A 27,118-nucleotide genomic window follows, 5' to 3' on the forward strand; every position below is an offset into this window, starting at 1 on the left:
AAAACCAAAAATATTAATACAAGAGTAAGGGAAACTTTGCAAAACATATGATTAAACATAAAGAGAGTAAAGTTTATATGAAAACATAAGCGTTAAACAAGCAGTTTAAAAAGTCCTTTGTAAGTCAATCCTGTGTTTAATGCCGCATGGCACATTCCTTTGGGTTGTAAATACCTTGGAATCAGGTTTCGAGTCTTCTCTGGCAAAGTTGGCTCGGTTGTGGAATAAAATGCAAAATATTTGTGTGTCTGGCCGGCCATATTCGTTACAAAGCTGTTTGGATAGACATATGTGTAGATATAGTGTATAGACCATCATATTGGGGTGATATAAACACACCCAGTCCTTTTTTTACAATTTAACAACATAAAAACGGTGGACCAATTGTAGCGGTTTTCAGACCGATCGCAACTTGACGTACTAGTGCGGTCCCCCCAACCACGTAATTGATTGATAGATGTGTATTAACATGTCCTGGTAGTCACGTGTATAATCATATGAACAAGACCAGACATGCGCAAAGCAACGGGGAATAAAACTTCTGTTCAGTTTCCTAGGATCATCGATCATCATCAAATGTGATAGAGAGTAAGTTTCACATGTTTAAAATGTTTTAAAACAGTGCACGTGTGTAATGAATTACATTGATTTACTTCAGCTTTACTTCATCAGCACAGCCGCTTGTCAGAACAATTTTAAAGGAAGATGTTTCAATCCAAGTTTGTGGACGTTAAATCAGGTTTATTTTGTACATTAACATAACAGATTTCCCTACACCAGTGGAGATTAACCTGTATCCTGTCACATTTGCGTGCAAATGTGTACAAAGCTAAACGCGCGCTCTGTCTGTGTGTGTGTGTCTGCGCTGTGTATCTGTGTGTGTGTGTGGGCGGGAACTTTGTAATGACATTGTGTGTGTCTCATCGATGCAACTCCGCAACAAATGCTCATTGGCAAAGTTCTTACTGTAGTATTTCTCACAAACACTACGTGAGATCTTCCTCCTTCAAGTCTGTCTGTTGTCTGACACAGCCAAGGGAAGAGATTAAGGCACACAGAAAGGCACTTAGAAACGGTAGGTGGGTAGGACTAGCATTAAAGGCGCAGTATGACAAAACCACCCCCTGGTGCAAAAATTTATAAAATAGAATCTTGTGAAAGGTATAATAGAAAATCTGATGAGTGTTTTGAGATGAAACTTTACAGACACATTCTGAAGACGCAAAACACTTAAATCTGAATCTGAAAAAAGGGGTAACTTAGGTACCCTTTAAAACGCATAAGTTTTGCTACGGTTATGCCATCCATCCACACTATGCCGAAGTTTTCGAGTGCCGAAAATGGAGCATTTTAAAACACTGTTGGTCCGTCTTAGTGTGGATGGGGGAAAACAGAGACATCTGAAAATAGTGGTGGGGCCGCAGACATTTCCTTGTCTGATTAGGGCTTTCCCCACAATATTAAGTAGCCTACACACAGTTCAGTCCTGCATCCTCTCCTTCAGTAGTTCAGACTGCAAGTTTTATATGGAAACTCCAGAGGAATCTTCAGGTAAATCTTCAAAGGGAACAGTGTAATTTATATTTATTATTTTTAATTTATAATGACAGTGTCATTCACCCTGGCTACATTGTTTCACTTTCCTGACCATAAAATGAAAACATGATTTAAAAAACTGCTGTTTTCATTTTGATATTATCAACTAAACAGACAGCAGAAATGCTGAGGCATCGTGTAGCTGCATATTAATATGAGCATCATCTTCACTGTATGCATATTTATAACAAAACGGAGCCTATAACTGTCTATTTTTATTCTTATTGAAAATATGAAAAATACCCTCTCTTTTGCTGAATATCAGTTTTAACAAACAATAATGGTCATTATAAAAGTATAACGTACAATAGGTTTATACACTATAGGAAATAAAGGCAAGCAATCAGTCAATATACAAAATATATGTAGTTACATTAATATATTAACTTATCTTTGGGCTCAGCCAAAACACGTGACCTGAGAACAAGTAATTGTTTCAAAAGACCAAAGTCGGAGAATATGTTGTTAGATATACACAACAAGATGAATTAAATATTATGTTTAACAAGTATGGTGAAATGAGATCCAGTGGTAAATCCTTGATAAATAGGCTGACAAGCACAGCTCTCATCTGGGTAGATAACTGCCTGGAGCTCAGACGTCCACATACGTTGCAGTGCATGCCAGAGTCAGAGTGTGTGAGTGTGTGTGTGGTCACATGATGTGTAGCATGGGTGAAAGGCTGGGGTGCAGGATGATATCTGTAGTGTCCTTTAGTGAGTCTTGTGAGCATTCCATCTGAAAACTGTGAGAGTAGTTTGGTTGCATTTTTTTAGACAATCAAAATTCTAAATTAAAGTACCCTGTATGCATTTGAGGCTGCCAACGGTTCGTTTTTATGCATAACCTGAAAACTCTGCACTTATTGTGCATCTCTGAAAACTAAGAGCAAGAATTTTAATTGCTTATATTGTTGTGCTCTATTGATTGTGGTGCTCCTGTCTCCTCAGGTCAATTTTAAAGGGTTTAAGCATCTTAATTCTGTAAAAAAAAAAAAAAAGTATTTGCTTCAAAGTTGACTCATAAAAAATTGATGGCATAACTTCTGATGGAGCTTCTCTCCAGGCAATTAGAAAGGAGCTATTTACAAGCATCACTTTCTCTGACCTTTCTCTAATTTGACTTTCCACACACTCCTATCTTTAATCTTCTACGAGTCTCCATTCTTCATCTGCCTCTCGCACTCCACCAGTTGAGTTTTTGTGTTAACAACCTTTTTAAAACTCCTGCTCTCCACAATAGTGACATCTAACAAAACAAGTATTTTTAGTAACTATCACTAAGGACTTTTGTAAATATAATGACTGAACTAGTCAACAGTTTAGCAATAAGTGAAGCCGCTGATAATGTTGGTGAAGTTTTTTAGTGATCCTGATGTGCTGAGATTTTGAGAAATTTAAAAAGTTTTCAGTTGAGTTCATTCTAGGCTATGTTCACACAAGTATTTTTGTGAAAAAAAAAAAAAAGGTTTTCCTCAATTTCCTTAAAAAAAAACAGACCCTGGTCCTTTTGAAAATTTTGTGTTTTAGTGAAATGATATTAAGTTTTTTGTGTGGCCAACAGTCAGACAGCATAGAAAAAGGCTGCTGTTTTAAAAAATAAACTGTGCACAGCCCTGCTGTGACTGAAATCAGCTGTAGTTTTTCTTCAGTGATACCGATTGTTAACATCAGGAGTTCATCATTCTCTGTTCAATCAGCACTTTAACACTATTCCAGTGTTTTTTTTTTTAACTCTTTGTAGGAGAGGCACTAAATACACCTAAATAAGTTAAACAGATAAAGGATATCAGTATTATAAAAAGAATAGATCATATCTAGCCAGAGAGAAAAGCCACACAAACACAAATAATTACCAAGAATGTCATTTTTGCAAACTGTTCAAATATGCCTTTTCTACTTTTGGGTTCTTATTTGTGATTCATCCAGATCAGGGTTGTCCAAACTTTTTGGGCCGAGGGCCAGATGCAAAAAAAAAAAAAACGTTGTACCGGGCCAAATTTATATATATATATATATATATATATATATATATATATATATATATATATATATATATATATATATATAGTCAGAGATGTTAGCCCCCCTAAATTATTAGCCCCCCTGTTTATTTTTTCCCCAATTTCTGTTTAACGGAGATAAGATTTTTTCCACACATTTCTAAACATATTAGTTTAGTAACACATTTCTAATAACTGATTTATTTTATCTTTGCCATGATGACAGTAAATAATATTTGACTAGACATTTTTCAAGACACTTCTATACAGCTTAAAGTGACATTTAAAGGCTTAACTAGGTTAATTAGGTTAACTAATCAAGTTATGGTAATTAGGCAAGTTATTTTATAACAATGGTTTGTTCTGAAGACTTAAGGGGCTAATAATTTTGACCTTAAAATGGTTCATAAAAAAATAAAAACTGCTTTTATTCTAGCCAAAATAAAACAAATAAGTCTTTCTCCAGAAGAAAAAGTATTATCAGACATACTGTGAAAATGTCCTTGCTTTGTTAAACATCATTTGGGAAATATTTCAAAAAGAAGAAATAAATCAAAGAGGGGCTAATAATTCTGACTTCAACTGTGTGTATAGATAGATAGATAGATAGATAGATAGATAGATAGATAGATAGATAGATAGATAGATAGATAGATAGATAGATAGATAGATAGATAGATAGATCATAACAAGAACTGCTGCTTAATTGAATGCATGTAATAGCGACACCCAGTGGTTATCTATTGAATTACGTTTATTTTTGTATAGCAGGCCAGATTCTCTTGATATTTAAAAAAAAGCCTCGCGGGCCGCCACAAAACTGATTGCGGGACAACCCTGATCCAGATTAAACACTAATACCATAATGTTTGCATTGATAGCAATGCTTATCATTATGAGGGTTCCAATGTAAGTTTCATTTCAAAACATTAGCAAGGAAGTGAGATCCAGGGTCCATCAGAAATGTTCCTGGATAACAGGAGAATGATTAAAATACATTTAGCTATCAATTTAGTCTATCAAAATGGTATTGATAATTTGTCCGGTTTCTAAATTTTAATTAATTACATTATCTGTGTTCATTTTGACTCATTTGGTGAAATGAAAAGTGTCAATAGTTCATTTTGATTTTGAGACCTGTGGAAGTATCTGCTTAAAAAGCCATGACACCTCCCACTTTCGATTCAGGTCCACCTCAGAATTTTTTCAAAAGATGCATCATAGTGGGCGTCGAGCTCTGCAAGCAAAGGGCAGGAGTGGGTGTGGCCAGCAAAGCAGAGGAGAAAGAGGGGAGCGAACAACTGTTGTCAGTCGGTTCACAAATTGAGACACAAACCATGAGGAGACCCATGATTTTATAGTTTACAAGTTAAAATGCAAAGAAATAAACAGTAATTTAATGCCCTGCTACATTTGTTATTCATAATTTCATATACACACAACTACAATTTATACAATTGAAAAGTAAATCCTTCATTCATTCATTCATTTTCTTGTCGGCTTAGTCCCTTTATTAATCCGTGGTGGCCACAGCGGAATAAACCGACAACTTATCCAGCATGTTTTAACACAGCAGCTGCCCTTACAGCCGCAACCCATCTCTGGGAAAAATCCACACACACACTCATACACTAAGGACAATTTAGTCTACCCAATTCACCTGTACCGCATGCCTTTGGACTGTGGGGGAAACCGGAGCACCCGGAGGAAACCCACACGAACGCAGGGAGAACATGCAAACTCCACACAGAAACACCAACTGAGCCGAGGCTCAAACCACGACCTTCTTGCTGTGAGGCGACAACAATACCTACTGTGCCACTGCTTCGCCTGTAAAGTTAATCGTGTTTATATAAACACTAAATGAGGACTTTTCCCTCAATCCCTTGGTCTGAAAACTAAGGGCCTACTCACACTATGCCATCCGCACCGTGCCCAGGCCCGTTTCCCGGATCGTTTGAGAAGTGTGAGTGCGCTGTATCCGCTGGTTCACTTGGCCGGCCCTGGCCCGGTTGGAAGAGGTGTGCCTGAGCCCGGTTCACTTGGGCTTTGGCGCGGTACGCTTGTGTGTGAGTGCAAAACGCGCCAAAGCCCAAAACTGAAAGTAAGATGTGACTTTTAAGGCACTGTTTCATATGGATTTATTAATAATTCTTACTGTTCAGTGAACGCAAACTGCCGTAGTTTATTAAAGACTAGGGTTGGGCATCTAAGCTATAATGCCGATCCGATACGCATCTCGATACAAAGAATACGATCCGATATATTAGCGATACATTTGTGACATTGCGATGCAACACGATACGATTTACACCCACATCACGATACAATGCGATAATTCCGCACTAACTTATTAGATCAAGTTTATGAGATGATGTAAGAAAGGATGCTGTGCCATTGAATGAGTTTGATTATTTATTAACCAAGTAAAACCAAGACTTTTTTTACAAACTGGCTTTTCTCTCAGAGCCCGAGTGTCAGTTTACAGTAGAGGGCCATTTTAGAACCTATAGCACATATTATTTAAGTATTTTCAAGATAAACAGAATGTATAATTGCAATATTATAAATGTATATATTTGCACTCTTTCAACATAAAGGTTTACATTTGCACAACAAGAATTGTGATTTAACTTTTCAACTATGAAAACAAGTTTTACAAAGATATATTGTGCCACTGAATATTCAAAAAAGGTTGTGAACTAGCAGTGTTATGCTGCTTTGAAACATCACTATCACTGTAAACAACAGGCTAATAAAAATATAAATAAATAAAAATTAACAGGAGGTGTTTAAAACCTTCGTTCTCCGTGACACTAGGCTGAAAATCTTTGCAGATGGACAATGCAATAGCATTCGTTATTGGCGTAGAGCGAGCAGAACTGTTGCGCATGGAGAAAACTTTCAATGCTTTTCTCACCACTTTTGGAGCTGGTAGCTACAGTTAAAGCAGAGCAGGAAACCAGGGATGCAGGAACACTGGAAGATGCTTCCACAACAACACCGAGGCGCCGCTTCAAGTGAGATTTCAGATTAGTCGTACTGCCCGTGTATTTTACAGATGCGCGGCACATTTTGCAAATTGCATCTGTCCTGTCAAGTCGTCCATCCTTTTAGCAGAATCCATAATGTTGCCATACTTTAGATTTAAAACTCAGCGAGAAATAAAATGTACACTTCCGCAAGTCTGTTGCTAATGCATACTTTATGTAGGTCGATTAAATTATGCGCCAAAAACAGGTTGACAACACTTGTTAATAAATAAAAAATACATTCTATATTAAAAATATAAGTTGTATCTTGGAAAAACCGATGCATCTCGCAAAAACCGATGCATCTCGATTTGCTTCCAAAATTTCATTCATCCTTTGCTGCTCTACCGATGCACTCGCATCGTGCACGCGCATGACCGCGTATCGATAGATATCGGTTAATCTTCCCATCCCTATTAAAGACGCAAACCCCTCACTGCACGACAGCTGCGCGCCTTCAGCAGACTTTATGATTGCTTTATGAGAGCTTTATAATTGCTTATGAGCGCCAAAAGTGGCGGATCTGTTCGGCGAAATATCTGACTGCGTGTCCCCGCATCCCTAAGGACTGTTTGGCGAAATATTTGAAGGCATATCAAACGACTGAAACGATATAACTAGAGCAATCTCCACTCTGCTGCTGAGTGAGAGAGTGCTTCTCACTGAACAGCGCAGCAGCGATGACGTAAGCGTGCCGAAACCCGTTTGTGGTGTGAGCGCGGGCCGTCGCGGGAGACGGGAGGGGGGACAAGCGTGCTTTGGCCCGGTTCGAGGCAACTGTACCTAGTGTGAGTACGGCCTTAGTGCAGCAGGTCTTTTTCCCAGTCTATTTTAACCATTAACCCTGCTGGTAATCTGGAGAGCCACAGGTGTCAAACTCAGTTCCAAAAGGGCAGCAGCTCTGGATAGTTTAGTTCCAACCCTAATTAAACACACCTGATCAAACTAATTGAGTCCTTCAGGCTTGTTTGAAACCTATAGGTAAGTGTGTTGGAACTAAACTGTGCAGGGCTTCGGCCCTCCAGGAATTGAGTTTGACACCCCTGACTTAGGCGAACACAGCAGCACGGCGATGTGTCTAAATGTGAACAAACTCCTGATAAAAGACAAAGTCCGCCATTCTCCAATACTCTAACTGCTCTCCCGATAAAAATGCTTGCAGCACACACACAACTTTGCTGTATCGGCCCTGACAGGATCGCGGGAAAAAACATGCAACAAATCACTTGGATCATGGAAACAAACACATAAACGGCTAAATACTTTGTGCCGTGGGTCCATGGGTCCCAGTCATCAAGGTAGGATTTCACAGCTTGGCACTGGCCGGTCTGCTTTGCCTTCGAAAAGCACGTAATTAAGAAGCTGGCTCTTCTCATAGGATAAGAAAAAACTGCTATGAATAATAATAAAAAACTGACGCATCATCTTTGCACTTACAGTTCTGCAATACGTCGCCGATTTTGATCCAAAAATTATTTTTAGCTGAAATGAGCTGACAAAAGCTCAAAATTATCCAGTTATCATGAACAGGTTTCGTGAACCTTTAGGAGGCAAAAAAAATCTCGTAATATGGGTGCTACTGAAATGCACAGAAACACAATAAAATACATTTTGAGAGATATAAATGAGATCTCAGCCGATCTGTTGAGGGCTGTCTCGTCCCTGTATGAACAGAGATTTGTTTCCAGTGCATGTTGGACTCCGGCAGGGCTGCCCCATGTCACCAATTAATTTCATAATTTTTATGGACAGAATTTCAAGGCGCAGCCTTGGGCTGGAGGGGGTCCGGTTTGGGGAACACAGGATTTCATCTTTGTTTTTCGCAGATGATGTTGTTCTGTTGGCTTCATCAGACATGGACTTTCAGCATGCACTGGGGCGGTTTGCTGCCGAGTGTGACGCGGTAGGATGAGAATCAGCACCTCCATGAGCTTTGGATCATGACCGAAAGGACAAGATCTCGGATACAAGCGGCTGAAATGAGTTTCCTTTGAAGGGTGGCAGGGCGCACTCTTACGGATAGGGTGAGGAGCTCGGAGTAGAGTCGCTGCTCCTCCACATCGAGAGAAGTCAGCTGAGGTGGCTCGGGCATCTGTTTCGGATGCCTCCTGGACGCCTACCTAGGGAGGTGTTCCAGGCACGTCCCACCTCGGGGAAGACGGCCTCGGGGAAGACCCAGGACACGCTGGAGGGACTATGTCTCTTGGCTGGCCTGGAAACGCCTCGGGATCCCCCCGGAGGAGCTGGAGGAAGTGTCTGGGGATAGGGAAGTCTGGGGTTCTCTCCTAAGACTGCTGCCCCCACGACCCGGCCCCGGTTACGTCACTCTTACGTAACATCCAATAAGCAAAGACCACCTGTTATTTTTATATTATTGCTATCACCTTGTTGATTTTTTTTTCTGCAACAAAATGCTCTTAGAAAATTTACATACTTTTGTGACATACCATTTGATTGATTTGAATAGTGTATTATTCAGACAAGTGCTACATCTTGTAGACATCTTTTCCTCTTCCATGCTTAAATATGGTAATTTTGGTCCAAAAATTAATGCCATGAGGAACCAGCCTCCATTTCCTTTGCGTTTTAGAATAACCTCAGTTTCCTCATGCAGAACTAATGAGACTTGATAGGTGCCTACATTTAACCCTAAACCCAAAAGTGGCTATTGTATTTGATCTATTTAGACAACTTTAGAGGACTTCTGTTTGTGACTGGAAATATTCTTCCAAATCTTTCTTCAGTCAAAGTCTTTCACAGTGAAGACGGAGAGCTGCTTTATATTGATTTAGTGGAACCAATATCTGCTGGAACTTTCATGCTCAAGACCTCTTTTTCTCTCAGCTTCTTTTTGCTCAATGTTAAGTCATATTCAATTTATTCAGATAACAGAGTGCAGTTCTCTGTGATTTCCAGAGTATTTATAATAATCCATATGAGTATGTTAATTGGCATGTTAAATATGTATTTAATAGAATTGTTACTATTGAATTTGTATCATTTTTCTAAAAGGGCAACCTTTTATCATCTGAAGAAATGAGCACACGAAATCTGCTTCTCAAGACCCTGTCAGTACAATAATAAATAAATAAATAAATAAATAACAAATAAAAAAGACTCTTGTCCACAATTTAATTTATTACAAAGGAAAAATTCTACAAAGAAAAACTGTACTCAGATTCAATCTTTACACGAAGTCCAGGCTTTGTGTTTGTTGTACACCATGAAACATAATATACACATGTCAGTCTTTCTGTCATCACATTCAATTCAAACTGAAAACTACAGCTAAGTCACTTGTGATTACTTTGCATATGTTTTTTATATATATACCAAGAAAAGGTGTAACACTTTAAAATTAGGTTCCATTAGATAGTTAATGACTTTATTAAATTGAACAAATAATAATAATAATAATAAACAAAATATAAAGTACACTGTTTATTTATCTGTGCTAACCTAATTAATGAAAATAACATTAATCATTTTTAGCTCTTGTTTACACAGAGTGCATTAATATTTTGACGCACTACAGTGGTCTAATGTGACCCGACTGACTTTATATTTTCTATACTTTTGCAATAAATTAATTTAATCAGATGGTATTCTGGGAATTAAATTGTTTTTGATCATCACAAATCCTTAATTAAAGTGTTTTATTAATACATTTTGAATAGTTTTATTTTTGTGACACTACACTTCTAATGCATAAGATATATTTAAAATAACCCATATTTATTCCCTGTCACCTGTTGTTTCAACCATTGCTAAATGTTTCTTTGCAGAATCTCCAAAACATGTTTTACCCATTTATTATAACATATGTTCTTTAAATATGTAGTTTCTGACTTTCAAATATAATTGTTTAATTTTTCTTCCTTATTTAATAAACAATCAGTTTTGCATTTACAGGTAATTTTTACATAAATGAGTCTAAAATTACCTATATTCATACCATATGCAATAATTAACATGAGTATTTAGGTATTTAGTGCTGAATCTTTGAAAGAAATGCATTCTATCGTGTATGATTTTTGGTATTCAGTACACATCTTTTTGTTGACGATCACAAATAATTATGGGTACTGTTTTCCCTTTTATTTTATAAACAATCACAATTTTAAATTTATACTTATACTTACACATTTTGTCAAATTGACTATTTGGAAATTTTGAATGAATGATTCTGATTGTTAAATAATTTTCTAAGGTGTGCACTTATTTTCAGATAAACACAGGTAAATTAGTAGTTCCAGGCTGGTTTTGAACATTCCATATCTCCACTGAATGGTTTCAGTTATTTCACAGCTACAACAGTCAAAAATCACATCAAAACAAATCTTGGCTTTAGATAAGGGGCCCGTTTCAGAAAGGAGGTTAAGTGAAAACTACTTTAACTATTTTTTAAGTATTTTAACCCTGAAATGAGAGAAACTCTGGCTTTTCCATTTCAAAGTGGCAGGTTTGTTAAACTCGAGAAAGCAGGGTAAGTCAAGTCTATTTCTGAAAGAGAGGTAACTAAAACTCAGAGTCAGTTACTGTGGTAACTTACTCTGTGAACCTAACCTGGTCAGGAGCAGGTTTTATTTTCTAAACTCTGAGTTTCTGTCGGTCTCCTCCCCTTTTTTAAAGACGGAGTGGTATTTCTTGCCTTATTATTGCGTTTCCACCCACCCATTTTATTTCTCATTTTGGATATGTGCATAAAAATGATTGATGTAAATGTCATGATAGACATAACTTTTAAAAATTTGCATAAAAAACACACGCATAACTAAGTAGGATAAACTTTTATTCGATAAGAAAATATGTGCATAAACTACGATAGAAACCCTTTTACTGAACAAATGCATTAAAAAAAATGTTTGAAATTTTTGTTATAAGAGATCATATGATGATGAAAATGTGTGTGAATGGACAAACCAGCAGGCTGAGCATACGGTAATCTTAAATGTTGTGTTAGTCATTAATTCTAAAACGCCTTAACTGTTTCAGTATTAATGTTATTATATTATTAATGACTTCCAGAGCATCTGGTGCGTGTCAAGAGCATCTGTTCTCCGTGTCTCATTGCTTCAAATGCCCCCACGTGTTTATTGTGTGTCAGCATTGTCTTCTGAGGCGCAAGTACATTTATTAAGTAAAGCAAAGATTGACGCAGTCTCTTCTTAACGCAGTAAATTCTGTTTTTAAGGTTGATATTTGTCACCCGTTTAATCAGGAAGTGATGATTTTGTTCTCTTTTATGCGTTGGATGGAAACGCTACTTTATTTGCACATCTTGCGATATTCCAGTTTTGTACATAAATTTATTTCATATATTTGAATGAAAACATATCTATTAAAGTGTTTTACAATTGCTATGACAATTTTTCAACGCAGCAACACACCTAAAACACACAATTGGCAAAACAGTTAATTTCATGCTCAAAATCACACATTTCACACTTTTCAAAATACAATAATAAACTAATACAATACACCATGTCTAACAAAACACTGCAAACATGTTTCAAAATGAAATAATGATTTAAAACACAAACACATGTTCTCTTCCAATAGGAACATTTAGTCAATCATAAAACATTGACAAAAAAAAAACAAAAACACTATCATCAGCTAAAATGACAGAAACTGCATTATTTTATGTGTCAGCTCTGCACTTATATTTGAAGCCTCTATAGAGTTTTGTTTTGTTGGGTTTAGTAAATGCATGCATTTTCTTTCTTTTACAGCAAAATATCAATACTTTCTTCTGCCATTCATTATACAGTATTTCTCTTTTGCAATCCGGATTTCACAATAATTAACCCCGAAAATAACAACGAATCCACTAACGTTACCAGACTGCTGTTGTGGTTGCGATAAGGAAAAGTGCTAAGCACATGCAGACTTTGTATATTTCAATCTGCCAACACAACACACATTCCTGATATGCGAGCAAATAGGTATAAATACAGCACTACAACATACAAAAAGGGAGATCATCTAACCTGCCACCATGTCTCTGAAAACCCGGGAGAACGGGGGGACAGGGTGTTCAGGGGTGAGGTTGAGAACCGGGATAGGATGCAGCGGGTTTTGGGTGGCTGCTTCGATCCGGGTACAGTACCAAATTGGCAACCCGGGGGTGTTTAGTTTACAGACTGTACCAAAGAGAGGGGTCAGTGAATTAAAAAAAAAAAAGTTTTTTTTTGTTTGTTTTTTTTTTAAAGAAAAAAAAACAGGGTGTTTGCTGGAGACTGGTCTAAAATATGGGATTCTCCCATGAAAAACGGAAGTGTTGGCTTACCAGTTTAAAATTGATTTGATCTGCTATAGTTAGAAATCAGACTGTTATATCTTCAAAGCGTAAGGGCTTATTATGAAGTTCTGTCAAAAACGTCAACTGTCGCTGACGAGCTGTCTCTCAGATATTGTAAATATTTTAAAATAGGCACTATTCTTGCAAATAAACTGCATAGTTGCAACCAAAACAACTACATTATCGACTAAAAAAGCCTCAAAAGTATATTTTGTTGTCTAACTGCAGTAATATTTGTCAAACTGTAGTGTCTGCTTGTAGCTGGCTGTGTGTGGGCGGAGTAATACACAAAGGTTAAAGAGGCTGTACGAATGCTGATATTACTTAAATATATCATGGCTATCAGCCAATCAGATTCAAGATCCAGACAGAACTGTTGTGTATATATATATATATATATATATATATATATATATATATATATATATATATATATATATATGTGTGTGTGTGTGTGTGTGTGTGCGTGTGTGTGTGTGTGTGTGTGTGTGTGTGTGTGTGTGTCATGACTGTCTGAGACCACCAGGTGGCACTGTAGTTCGCTGGTGAACTCTGGTGGTGAACTACAGTTGCTAGAACTACAAGTCCATACATCCCACGTGCACACACCTGGTTTCCACTTACACGGATTTGCAAAACACAGCTATCTCCGTTTCCTGTTTGATTTCATGGACTATTTATTCCCTCTTCACCCATTGTTTGTCACTATGTCGTTTGTCTATCTTGTCTTTCTAGTCGAAGTAAGTCTTGTTTGGTTTGTTGTTCCTGAGCCTTGTTCTAGTATTTTCTGCCAGAGTTTCTTGTTTTGTTTATTTGTTTGTTACTTTGTATTTTGGACTGCACTTGCACTTGGATCTGACACGTTTTGTCTCATCCCGTCAACAAACCGTGACAGATATATATTAAACAGCAATTAGCAATATAATAAAATACAGGAAATATATTTGTCCTTCAATTGACAATATGATCAGACGTTAACTTTGACTTTAGCCTATATACGTTCTGTTTAGAACATGATGTTATCTGTTCTGACATACTGTGTGAAGGCATTTGTAAATTTGACTGTAAAATTACTTTGTTTTGGTAATGGTTGTGCTTGTGTGTAAAAGAAGTTAAAGCATTTTAAATTGGTTTTAACTGAATGCATTTTGTGTCAAAGCAACAAGAAATGTATAGTCAACAAAGACGGATGTTGTGCTAACTATGTTAAAAGTTTAGGAAACTTGTAAAATGTATTGAAAAAATTGTCATAGCCATAGTAAAAAAACTGTAACTTAATTTCAGTCACACAGAGAACAAAGTCACGTAGGAGAATGGCTTGTCCTTTTTTTAAATACATAATTAGCTTAAATTCACTCATCTTTAACAGGGACATTTACAGTTACTAGATTAATGGGATTATTAGTCTATTCTAAAAACTATTGTTTAGTTCTGTTTACATTCTAAGTGTTATATCAACTTCTATCACTTGATCAATAAAAAAGGCAAACACAAGTTCACTTTTAAATCTATTAAAACTGATCAACGTGTATAAAAGTGGGAACGTGTGTACTAATTTTTTAATGCACACATAACATTACTTGTAATATTATACATAAATATTTAAATACTTTAAATGTAAAATTGTGCATTAACTTGACCTGTTTTCCCACACTAACTGTCTCTGTTTCACTGATGCAGTGGTGTTGCTTTTTTAAATATATGGTCATATTTTCTATAACTCTGCATGAGCCAAGTTTAGCTGGAGAAAGAAATGGTGATCTCTTTTTTCAGAAGTTGTCATGGTCAATAATAATATCTGCGCTCCATTGATAGTTCCTGTTTGCTGTCTAAGTGTGTGCACTTAACTCTGAGTTGGTCTACTCAATGTTGATTGACCTAACTCAGATCCACTAATATGAAACCGAAAACTCAGCGTTTTTAATATCTCGGTAATCAACTCAAGTTGTTTCAAGAGTTCAAGTTTAAACTCTGAGTTGGTTGAACCTCCTTACTGAAACAGGCCCCAGATGTGCAAGAATCTATTGCTAAACACAGGAGCAGTTTGAGGTAAAAAAAAAAAAAAACTGTAAATATCTAAAATACCACACCTAAACAGTGACTTTAGGTGCAGTTACCATAGTATAAGTGGAATAATCCACTCCAATCTGTGGAACTATTAGAAAATAGTGCACACCCAATGTGTAACAGCTACTCTACATTAAGTTGTGACTGCATCTTTGTCTAACAATTAATTAAAAAATGAATGCTGTTGTCAGTTTTTACTTACCTACTTATTCCTTACTTACATTCATTTATGTAACCATAGAATGCATTTGTTTTACTTTTAATGTTTAAATTGAGAAGATCAACTACACATGATAAACAAATGTTAGTCTGATTACCTTGACCTTAACACACATTAACAGTGTAGGGTCCGCCTGTTTGGTCCAACGACGGCAGCCAATCAGACGGACCCTACAAAGTGGTGACCAACCTCCGTGATCTCCCCTCCTGAGGCGAGTGACGTCTTCTCCAGCGCGAGTTTCAGTCTTGATTTCCAAAGGAAGTATGAGGTTTGATCTGCTCCTTCGCTGTCTACAACTTTCTTGGTAAGTTCGTTCCTTTATCTTGTAGAAGTGTTGAGGGAAAGCCTTCGTTACATCCCACATATAGACACATTTGTAGAACGGGTCGGAATACCCATTTTTAGACCGGAGACCGAATCCGGTGGGAAATAATTAGTGGGAAACATGGCTTCGCAGGGACAGTACAGTGATAGTGTAGATCAGGGAATTATGGAGGATCATGCCCTACAAATAAAAGAAACCCTTTTCCAACTAAGAGGAAAAGGCTTAGATCTCACGTGGAAAAATAACGAAATAATATCCTGGTATATGACGGAAGGAATAAAGCTAGTCTCAAAATCGAAATACAAAAAAACCCATGATGAAAAAAACAATGATGATGAAGACGACGAAGATAATGTTGCCGCACTAGAGAGTCAAAGACCAAAACAAATTCATAACCAAACGCCCTCTCAAAGTCGCGAATCAAATCAGCGAAGCCCCGTTCAAACAAGAAACAGGTCGAGTGATGCGCCTTCGAAACCGACAAAAGTTGCCGTTTTCAAAACCATCACGAATGCAAACGATGAAATAACCACGATCAGCCGCCCATTAACGTGCGACGAATGTTGTAAACACAAACAAGTCGTAGGTATGATGCCCAATAAGGGACCGTTCGAACCATACTGGGAAACTTTGATGCTACTGGCCACAGTTTACATACTTGAAGTCAGAGATGTATGGCAAATCGCACTACTGACCATCCCAGAGGAACTCAGACCAAAATTGACCGCGGAGATGAAAACTGGAACGTCATAAAACGTAATAACGGGGAAACCGACGAAGCTATATACGAGCGATTAAAACAAAATCTACTAGACATAAGGGGCCCAACGATTTCGGATTGGAGTAAAATATTAGATATAAAACAGGGAAATAGTGAATCGTTTGAGAGCTACGCTGAGCGTTTGTGGGTAACATATAGAGAAAATGCTGGCATGGAAAACGCTAGCTGAGATCACGATCCACTGCTACAAATAATAAAAAATAACGCTGGCACCCCTATACAAAAAGCTTTATCAAGCGGCGTAGACCCAGCAGAAAATACTTTCAGATCAATAGTGGACTGGGGCTCGAGAATAGAGAGTAGATGGAAATCAAAACCCAGAGCTGTCGCATCTGCCCAATGGTTAACAGAAGGGAAAGGCGAAAATCGCTCTTACTCGAAACAGACAAAAATACAATGCCATTATTGCAACAGGTTTAACCACCGAGCGAAAGACTGCCGTCGTAAGGAGAAAAGACGTGAAGAAACCCAGGCCCATGAATCATCAGACCCCCATAGTGAAGACTCAGAATTATTAAAACAATTCTCAAACTTCATTGCCGGGTTCAGAAAACAAAATAGCCAAACTAGGACCAAAAGTGCCCGTAACACGAACGAAAGTTATCATTCACCATAGGAAACCGTGGCCTCCATAGCTGTCGGGAATATAGTCAAAAGCGGAAACCGAATCAAGATAAGGGCTAATCTAGGAGGCCGGTTAGCCGACATACTTCTTGATACCGGCGCAACTTGTTCCCTCACAAATATTCCATTACCCCTAACAGATAAAACAATCCAAATACAAGGCATTGACGACACATTAATGATTGCAACATTAACTCAGCCTGTTCAACTCGATTTAGGCGTTACAACACTGAGAGAATCCTTTTGGTTTTCACCAGAAAATAGCGAGGGAACTGTGTTGGGGATGGACATCATGAGAAAACATGGCTTTGTAATTCATTGTTTTGAAAAACAAGTTGAGATACAGACAAACAAAACAACAAAGAAATGTCTGCCAAAAAACAAAGCCAGCGTCATGTCCATAACCATCACAGATCCCGTTCAACAACTAATTAACAAACATGAAAGCATTTGGGCTACACATGAACATGATTGCGGTCTTATCGATTACGTAGTACACCTTGAGGGGGAACCACCTCCCCCACAAAAACAATACCGCATCAAGCCAGAGGCAGAGGCAGCCGTTCATGACATTGTAAAACAGCTCGAAGCGAGGGGAATTGTTCGGCGATGCAGTTCAACCACAAACTCTCCATGTCTACCAGTACCGAAACCAAACGGCAAGTGGCGTCTTTGTATTAATTATCAACGTCTAAACAAAGTACTACCTAAAGCCACCGCTATAGTTGCCAACCCGTCGACACTCCTGTCCCAAATTTCAACCAGCACGTCTTGGTTTACTGCGTTAGACATAAAGAACGGGTTTTGGTCTGTCAAAATTAGACGCGAAGATCAGTGGAAATTGGCATTTACTGTAAATCAGATACAGTACACATGGGAACGGATGCCACAAGGTCTCCATAACAGCCCCGCAATTTTCCACAGAGTGCTCGAAGATGCACTAAATTCATTGACAAGCACAGGAAATGTGATCCATTATGTAGATGACATACTCGTTGCAACAGATGGATCTGTTGATGATCATCTGCAACTTGTTGACGAAGTATTGGTAACACTCGGCAGGGCCGGCTTTAAGTTAAACAAAGAGAAAGCTCAGATTGCCCAAAAAGAGGTCCAATACATGGGTTATACAATCACACAAAGCCATCGAGCGCTAACAGATGACAGACGCAAATGCATCGCAGACCTGCCCCGTCCACACACGCTGAACGCATTACAAAAAGTTTTGGGAACAGCGAATTATTTGAGAGAATTTATTCCCGATTTCGCAAACATTACTACTCCTCTTTATGCTCTCGTAAAAGGGAAATCAAAGCCCTCAGACATAATTGAATGGTCAGAGAGCCATGACAAAATGTTTGAAAAACTGAAACAACATCTATGCTCTGCGCCTGCACTCGGTCTGCCCTGTCCATCAAAGCCCTTTCACTTACAAGTTGACGCGAACGAAAACACACTAAGTGGTGTTTTAGCTCAAGATCATGGGGGGAAACTGCGCCCGATCGCATACTACAGCCGAAAAAAATCCCCCATTGAACAGGGTTTCGACCCATGTACACAGCACGTACTGGCGGTTCACTGGATGCTGACAACAACAGAACCGATCGTGGGTTTTCAGCCTGTTGTCATACATACAATGCACACGCCAGTACAAATGCTGCTACAGGGACGAATAAAAGGCGTATCTTCACAGAGATTAGCAAGATGGCTAGCAGATATACAAGCACGAGAGATCACAACAATGAATAGCCGTATTCTGCCACATCTGCTGGGGGATGTGGAGGGTCACCCACACACATGTCAAGTCAGACCAGAGACACAGAGTCCGGTTTATGACCAAAAGCTTCCAAATCAGACCCAAGTGTATATTGACGGGTCTAGATATTGGCATGATGGCAATTTTCACACAGGATGTGCTGTATGGACCCCCCACTCCCCTAATGCAGATGCTAGCCAGTTGCTAATCAAGCTAACCGCTAATACATCAGCACAGGAAGCCGAACTCATTGCGCTACTTGAAGCAATCCGAACACACCCAGAACCCATATGCATATACACCGACAGTCGTTATGCATTTGGCGTGGTCCATGACTTCATGGCTCAGTGGCAATTGCGAAAATTCTTAACATCCGCAGGAACGCCGATAAAACACTTTAATATTATAACTGCGATCTGGCACTCCGTTAAAACACACGAGTCTCCAATATCAGTTATTAAAGTGCGCGCTCACATCAGCCGAAACCCAGACGAACACGAACAAAATAACAACATTGTAGACCAATTAGCAAAATTGGCAGCAGTGAAAGGAGACGAATGGCAGCTGGACAACCTAAATGCTCCTGTTGTGAGTGTGATCCGAACTACCCCCCTAGATTTAAATCAGTATCAGCAAGAGCTATGGCTCACAGAAGGGGAACTCGTTCCACATCTCAAACAGGATCAATTAGTAAATGTCACAGAAGGGATGATTTTGAGAGATGGGAAGTACATCATTCCAGATGCCCTAAAAAAAACAGTGATAAAACTATACCACGAGTACGCACATGTATCAGCTCCCAAAACACAGCAGCTGATTCAAAAAAATTTCTGGTGGCCAGAAATGACATCAGATATTCAAAGATGGTGCGATACATGCATAGTATGTGCCACCATTAACCAAGGCAGATCAGGGCGCACAAAATTATGCAGACCAGAACCATCCAAAGGGCCCTGGGAATTTTTGCAGTTGGATTTCATTGGCCCACTACCTAGTGCCAAAGGGGGATATCGTTATTGCTTAGTAATAATTGACAAATTCTCAAAATGGGTAGAAGTGATCCCCACACGCAACAACAGTGCAAACACAGTGGCACGAGTGTAAACGAACCAAATTCTTCCTCTGTGGGGAGCCCCAATTCAAATTGAATCTGATCAAGGAACCCACTTCACTGGTCAGATAATGAAATCCATATGCAAAATGTTAAACATAAAACAAAGATTTCATGTTCCATACAGACCACAAAGCTCGGGAATGGTGGAACGTGTAAATCGTACCATAAAAGAAAACATCTCAAAACAAATTTCACAACACGACAACAAATGGATTGATGCATTGCCCACAGTCCTGACAGTACTGCGGGCAACACCCTCAAAAGCCACAGGCATCAGCCCATTTGAAATCATGACTGGTAGAGTCATGAAAATACCCATTGATCCAGAGATTGCTCCAACAGACATGGGACCTCTCATGGTTGCAACACAACAATCTGTGCTAAAACAGTTGCAAGAAAGATTGGAAGTGCTTTATGCACAAACCACACTGAAACAACAGCAATCAGATTTAAATAATGATGCACAATTCAACCCAAACACTGAAATAAAATTTTCAGAAGGAGACATGGTAATGATACGAGTATTTGTGAAACAAGGTGCTTTCACACCCAGATGGCATGGGCCATATGAGATTAAGGCTGTGTGCAACAGCTGTGTTGCCACCTCAATAAAAGGAAAACTACGATGGTATCACATGTCACAGTGCAAATTATTTAAAGGTACCCAGAAACAGTGAATAACCTATTTCCCTTCTCGCCTTCTAGGTTGACTGCAGCAATACCGTGGAGGCCGGATGAGAGAAAGGTGTCTGGACCAACATGCATCAGACTGGGTCAACGGGTTTCACTCACACACAACCTGAAATGTGGAAGGTGGGTGTGGAAATTTTCCAAGGGGCCATCCACACCAAACATTACAATCACACCAAAAGATGTAATTACATGGCCTCCCGGCTTAGCTCCGGACCAAATTTGCACACCAAAAATTTGTTGTGGTTTAGGTAGCACCCACCCACCAACAGAAAGCATTTCAGGTCACACACAAGCACCCAAATTTTTACACAATGTCACAGCCTGGTATCAGCTTAAAATAGATCCAGGTGCCATAATCGGGAAAATGAACACCCTTTATCAAAACAAAAACAATGGGACGGACCCAAAATTATGTTATTACATCAAAGACTTAGAACCAGTAACATATAGATGTACACACACAGAAACACGTAACAACACACACATGTATTTCATGGAGTCTAATTACAACCTCACATTATACACACCTACTGAACAAAAGCCGAAAACTTTCATATGGACAAACAGAAAAGAAGGAACAAACTGTGTGGGGAAATGTTCCCCAGATATGGAGAAATTTACAAATCCACAAAATTACTCATGGACTTTAACATATTGTTTCAATATAACAACCTGTGGATATACGAAACCTAAAGTATGTCCAAAACTATACCCAACACCACCTGGCGGATTGATTAAGGGAAATGTAAATAAGACTCTTTTGCATGATGTGAATTTGGTAATGACGCATATAACATACAATATTTCCAATATACTGTCTGCCTACTCTAAGCATTGTAATGTTGATGATGAATCATATGCATGGCTACAGTCACAAATCGATGATTTAATTTCTGATTATAAGAACAGACTTGCTGTCCAAATTCCACCTGTTCGCTCAAAACGTGACCTGCTCGGAAATATAGCAGGCCTATTTGGTTTGGCTAATTCATTAACTAACACATACAAGATTTCTAAACAATCTCAATTTTCCACATGGTTGACAGACCAGATGGCCACTGGTTTTCAACACATCACCAATAGTAATGACAACCTAATCAAAGCGGTCAGATCTGAGGCGCAGGCGCTTCTGATGATCAGCCACACATTGTTCAATCAGACCCGTACCATCGAACGTGACTTAGCCTGCAGAACATTTGCACAAGATTTATTTGCTACAACCAGACAAGAAATTCTGGACCTCCGTCTCCATAAAACACCTAGACATGTTTTAAGTGACTTGATTGAAATCTTAGATTTAGATAGATGGCTTTCATCAGAGAAAATGAAAAATGTAAAATATTCTGAATTATTAGCTACTGTCATGATGTATACTGGAGAAGAATGTGTTGGATGCCTTGGGTTTTTTGCCACCTTTCCTTTAATACACCCAGACCAAGTTTATTTAAACTCAACTACCATTCGTTCAATTGGTACTATAATTAAGAAACAGGTCATTAAATGGGACCACCTTACCAGATACATGACCTCTAAGGGCTCTGAGACCTTGTTTACCAGCCGCACCTGTTGCCATGAAACCCACAATTACATTGTCTGTACATGTAATACCTTACAACCTTTTTCCTCCAATGACAGCAGACTTATTAATGTTCAGTCTTTACATGGGTATGCCGATGCAATTCAGGTTTCTCATACACAATGGTGTGTCGTCAGCGAGATGAACTCTTTCACCTATGGAGGACTAGCCTGTCCTGCCAACCATTCGTTCTGTTTGGAAATCACAGAGGACTTTTCAATGGGTCAAATCAACATCCTTGGAAGGATGCCACTAGATGCAGAAGTCTCCCCATGGTGGGACGACACTTTCTACGAACAAGGAACACGGACACTGGTTGACACCATGAATCTGGTGGAAAGAACCATCTCAGAGACTGAATATCATCTTTTCCAAGCACAGGTAGAGACAAACCTGGCCCGAAAGACTGCAACGATCCTGTCCAGCTCGTCTACGCGCTCAGCACTGAATGCCTACACATGGTGGGACTGGATACTTCGGAGCTGTGCCATTGGCAGTGCACTCATCTTTATGTTCACACTGTTCCAATGCTGTTATTTCAGATGTCTCATCAGATCGTTAAGGACATCAACGAACATTGCTCTGACACTCAGCCCATTACAGGTGCCAAAGCTTCAAGAACTCTGATGACCCCGCAGGATAAAATAGCCCACGGGGCCAAAGGGGGAAAACTGTAAGGCTGGTATCAGGAATGATTATTTACGACATCTGTGTTTTAATGAGAACAGCTACCTGATAAGCATCAAAGAGCTCACATCTGTCGCTCTCAGTGTGAGAGCGAAACTTCCCCCGGACACGTATCTCCTGTTATACCCTCTCCCCTTTTGTCTCTGTTTACCTAACGCATTGAAGGTTCCAGCGTGTCTGATAAAGAAGGTCTCACCCCTTTAGATATTGAAACATTTGCCCTCGGTCCGGTAATAAAATTATAATCAGGCCCCTCAAGCAAAACATCCCCTCACCAAGAACAAAGAAACACACAAATGGTAATACCACAGAAACCCCAACCGAAACTTCTTCCCATGAAAATGTCCTGTAGAGAGATGGCCAAATGTAAATATCAAAGAAACACCCTGAGGTGCAAAGATGGGTACTTAAGGGAAGGTGGCAGAGAAGTCGGGGAATCTGTATCCAGATCTCCCGCACAATTGCTGTGTGTAGTCTTTTTCGTCTTCAGGTAAACTTCTAAACTTTCATTTATGTACTTTGAATTGGCTAAATGTTTCACTAATGTAATTTTGATTGATTGATGTTACATAATGAATTGATTAATGTTTTGATTGCTTGAATTGATCTTTGAATTATCCTGTTTACCTGATAAATAAATTGCTATGTTTTGAATTATTCAAATAGTCCTCGTGTTATTATCACTGATAAATGTTGTTGTCCATAGCACTACAAGCCACTGTACAGGTTAGTAACGGACTAAAACATGTTAGACGGAGCAGCGTGGCACGCTATTCAATGTTGTTAGAGATCCGACTAGCAAATTGGCATTATTTCATGTATACGTAGACTGCAAAAGGCCAACTGTGGGTTCTCTATTTAGAACAACAAAATATTGTTGAAACTAATTTAAATGTCGATATTTAGGCCTTCATCTACAATAGTATGATCCTGCGCGATTATTATTAAAATACTTTGTCTTGAATTAGTAGATAACAGATCTATGGGGACCACATAAAAATCTCCTAAATTGAGTAAGTAGAGTTCTGCCTTCTTAGGAGAGTGGTTAATCGCCTCTGTTTAATGACCAAGACTGACAAGCTTGTATTAAGAGATTGTATACCCGGCCGGTGCAAGACTCGGGATGCTATAGGAATCTGAGTAAATGAGAATAAGGTATAATAACAAATCAAAAGAATATTCAATCATAATCTAAAATAATGTGAAAGGAAACAAAATAACTTTATCAATGTTTTATTATTGGAGTGAGATAAAACGAAAGATATACTTATATCAAACTTATATATGTATTTAACTCAATACTATTTGTGCTTAAAAGAAGACAGTGACGCGCAAGAATCCTTCTGCCGTCTGATTGGCTGCCGTCGTTGGACCAAACAGGCGGACCCTACAACAGTAAGAACATTTGATGACAAGTCGTAAATATTAGTAAATTTCTCTGCTTCTGGAAAAGTTGTTTGTCTGTTTTTTTTTTTTTTTTTGTCTGTTAATTACAAAAGGTACTGTAAGAAATTAGAAAGGTAATGCTGACTCGCAGGGGGAGTATCACAATGGAGTGTCAGTCAAAACACTTGAAGCAAGATCAGTTTCTTGGAGTTTTATTTACCAATGCCAGTACATTCTCTCCACATGGTATAAGACTGGTTTATTGACACGCTGCCACAACACCACATGAGGAGTCCAGAGCAGTGAAAGACTGGAGCATACTGTGACACTGAAGCCACACTATTTAAAGGGACTGATGATTTGGATAATAGGGTGCAGCTGTGAACCATTGGTTGGCCTTCAGTGCGTGGATCAGACAGGTTTGAACAAAAAGTGGGCAGGGCTTCAGAGAGCACTTCACAAAGTGAAAGAAATAAAATGTCTGAAGCCCTTTACCAATGTACCTTAAAGCACATGGACGTCAATGGTCCAAAAACATAACCACAGCAGGGTTTCCAAATTATCCTGATCCTGCAACCATTTTTGATGAGCTTGTAGATTAGGCAGATAATTGTGAAAAATTTTGGCAGAATTGATCGTCCAAAATCTGGCCGTCTCCATCTCCTTTGAATAAAGATATCTGAATCAGCATCAAGGACTTGAGGTAGGGCAGCATTTCACCGCCCCATAAGGAGTTACTGGATCCAGATCCTCAGCACACGAGACATATCCTAGGGGTTTAGAATTCAAAATGTCCTCCACCAAAACAGTTGTACGAACCTCTTGCAACAGGAGCAGTTCAAACTGATCTTTACTAAAAGAAAAGTTAGCAGGTTGAGCTACCACAGCTTTGAGAAGATCAACCCATGGCTTACATTGATGTACATACAAATGGTCATCTCCAGTCTTGGCCAAGCCACAAAAGTCTCTCAGCTCGGTGGAATCAACAGAGTTCTCAATTCTGTTAGTTAATTTTGGCAACTGATTGAGTTTAGAACAAAGGAAATCAGGACCTTGACTCCAATGGTCTAGATCAGGAAGGCACTTGCCTCTGGTGTTCTCATCAGCTGGATTACGAGTGGTGTCAGCATAATGCCATTGTTCAACTAAGTGGTGAGGTACAAACCAGGATTCTTGGCTCTGACAGACTTCTTTTGGGATCGATTTTCTCACAACCGGCCTCCACTAGTTTCTGGACCTCTCCTTTATAGACAAGGGCTTTCTTTGGATCATCAGGGAGTTGGTGCTCAGTTCTTCGAAGAGAGGTGGTGACTGCCTTCTTAAGAGCATTGAGCAAGTGTGCATTCTTGGAATGAAGCAAACGAGTAACAGATCTTGAGACACCATTAACATTTTGTCTTGTTGTCATCTGCTTAATACAATCAATGGCATTTTGATTTTGTTTAGACCGTGTAATGGCCTCTTCACTCCTATAAGAGAGTACATCTACTTGTGGTAACTGTTCTACATCTGGCTGGAGCTGAAAGGAGACAGAAGTTCCAGAAAGAAATAAACACAGAGTTTCAGGTTCAGTTGACTTATCTGATGGTACTGGACCATGAAGAGCCCATCCAATCTGGTATGAACTGCAGCTGGGCCTCCTTGAAGGCTGAGACGTACCTTCTCCACTGGAGCCAAAAGATGTGGATGATCAGCACCAATCAGAAGCATAGGCTGGATTTTGTTAAAGGTTTACAAATTGGATGCCCTTAAGATGGCTAAATCGTTTTAGGAGGCTTTGAATAGGATAGGATTGCTCAGGAAGCTCCAATTGCGGTGCAGTAAAGGCCCCTTTCACCTTATACTTGTGCTGAGAATTGGGAGCAGAAATGGTGAAGCTCACACTAGCTCTTTTGAGAATCTCAGTTTCTTGGTGCACAGTTTGAAGCAGTAAGGACTCAGCTGTGCCATTTAATCCAAGTTGCCGTGCTGCTTGTGACAAAAGCATTGTCCTTTCAGATCCATCATCCAATATGCCATAGGTTTCCATACATTTACCATTATGGTTCAATAGGACTTTAACAACCTTTAATAAAACTCTAGGGGAACAAATTGGACGACGAAGAAATAAACCACCAAAATCTGGCTTCTTCTGATTCACCTCATGTAGAACTCCCAGATGTTTACCTTTACACTTAGGACAACCTCTTCTTAGATCAGACTGGAAAGCATAGTGGTCTCTGCCACATCTTCAACAACGATGATTATCTTTAATCCATTTCTTTATTTCCTCCAAATCTAATAGACTGAAGGCTTGGCATTTACTAAGATGATGGTCATCACTACAAAATGGACAATGGAACCTTAAAAACTCACTTTCTTCTTTGGTACTGAAGGGTCTAGTAGGTTTAAAAGAATCATTGGCTTTTACCACTGGAACACTGCTTACTCCATTAAGAAAAGTGGCAGTTGGTTGATATGGCCTTATTGGTTTCCTCTCCTCCTGGTGGTAGGCATTAGATCTACTATGGACAGCATCAACTTGTCCCACCACTGCTTGACAATGTGCTTCCTCTTGGAGCCATGCAGATAAGTCCACCAAATCATGAGATTGTCCTGGTCGAGTGAGTCTACCATGTCGGATATAATTAGCAACTTGTTCAGGGGGAGTTTACTCAAAAGCTGTTGCACATGAGAAGCACAAGCCAATTCTGCTGCTCCTTCACACTGACCCAAAGACTGTAGCATACCCACCAGGGCATGAATATGAACTGCCAAAGCACTGAAAGCTTGCGAATCAGCAGTTTTGATGGCTGACAGGCTCATGATCTTGGCAATTTTCCTCAGGACAAGTTGATGGGGCTGACCATATTTCTGCTGGAGGGCTGTCCATGCTGTACTAAATGGCAAAGGATGATTAGAATAGGCTAAAGCCAAGTTGCATGCTGAATCCAATTTTAAATGGTCTAAGAGAAT

General features: G+C 39.1%; 2 protein-coding genes and 1 pseudogene across 2 annotated transcripts; all 3 read left to right on the plus strand.

Annotated features, from left to right (window-relative positions):
* Positions 1-15,434: 15,434 nt before the first annotated feature.
* LOC148679778 (uncharacterized) lies at positions 15,435-23,440 on the plus strand. The gene is made up of 2 exons (XM_088651420.1): positions 15,435-15,525; positions 20,527-23,440. Exons 1-2 carry the CDS (start codon positions 15,485-15,487, stop codon positions 22,715-22,717), a joined length of 2,232 nt encoding a protein of 743 aa, XP_088507546.1. The 5' UTR covers positions 15,435-15,484; the 3' UTR covers positions 22,718-23,440.
* LOC148679779 (uncharacterized) lies at positions 15,811-16,994 on the plus strand (annotated as a pseudogene).
* Positions 17,347-23,440, plus strand: LOC148679780 (protein NYNRIN-like). The gene has a single exon (XM_088651421.1). The coding sequence runs from the start codon at positions 17,835-17,837 to the stop codon at positions 19,809-19,811; it is 1,977 nt and encodes a 658-aa protein (XP_088507547.1). The 5' UTR covers positions 17,347-17,834; the 3' UTR covers positions 19,812-23,440.
* Positions 23,441-27,118: the final 3,678 nt, after the last annotated feature.

Source organism: Danio rerio, chromosome 19, assembly GCF_052040795.2.
Source record: "Danio rerio strain M-AB ecotype USA chromosome 19, GRCz13ab, whole genome shotgun sequence".
Taxonomy (NCBI): domain Eukaryota; kingdom Metazoa; phylum Chordata; class Actinopteri; order Cypriniformes; family Danionidae; genus Danio; species Danio rerio.

What these genes read in the sequence shown, in the direction of transcription:
- LOC148679780 (XM_088651421.1), top strand. Translation starts at nt 17,835, where the DNA reads ATGCCACAAGGTCTCCATAACAGCCCCGCAATTTTCCACAGAGTGCTC.
- LOC148679778 (XM_088651420.1), top strand. Translation starts at nt 15,485, where the DNA reads ATGAGGTTTGATCTGCTCCTTCGCTGTCTACAACTTTCTTG. An exon ending in CGCTGTCTACAACTTTCTTG is followed by an intron (nt 15,526 to 20,526) that starts GTAAGTTCGTTC and finishes CTCGCCTTCTAG; the next exon opens with GTTGACTGCAGCAATACCGT.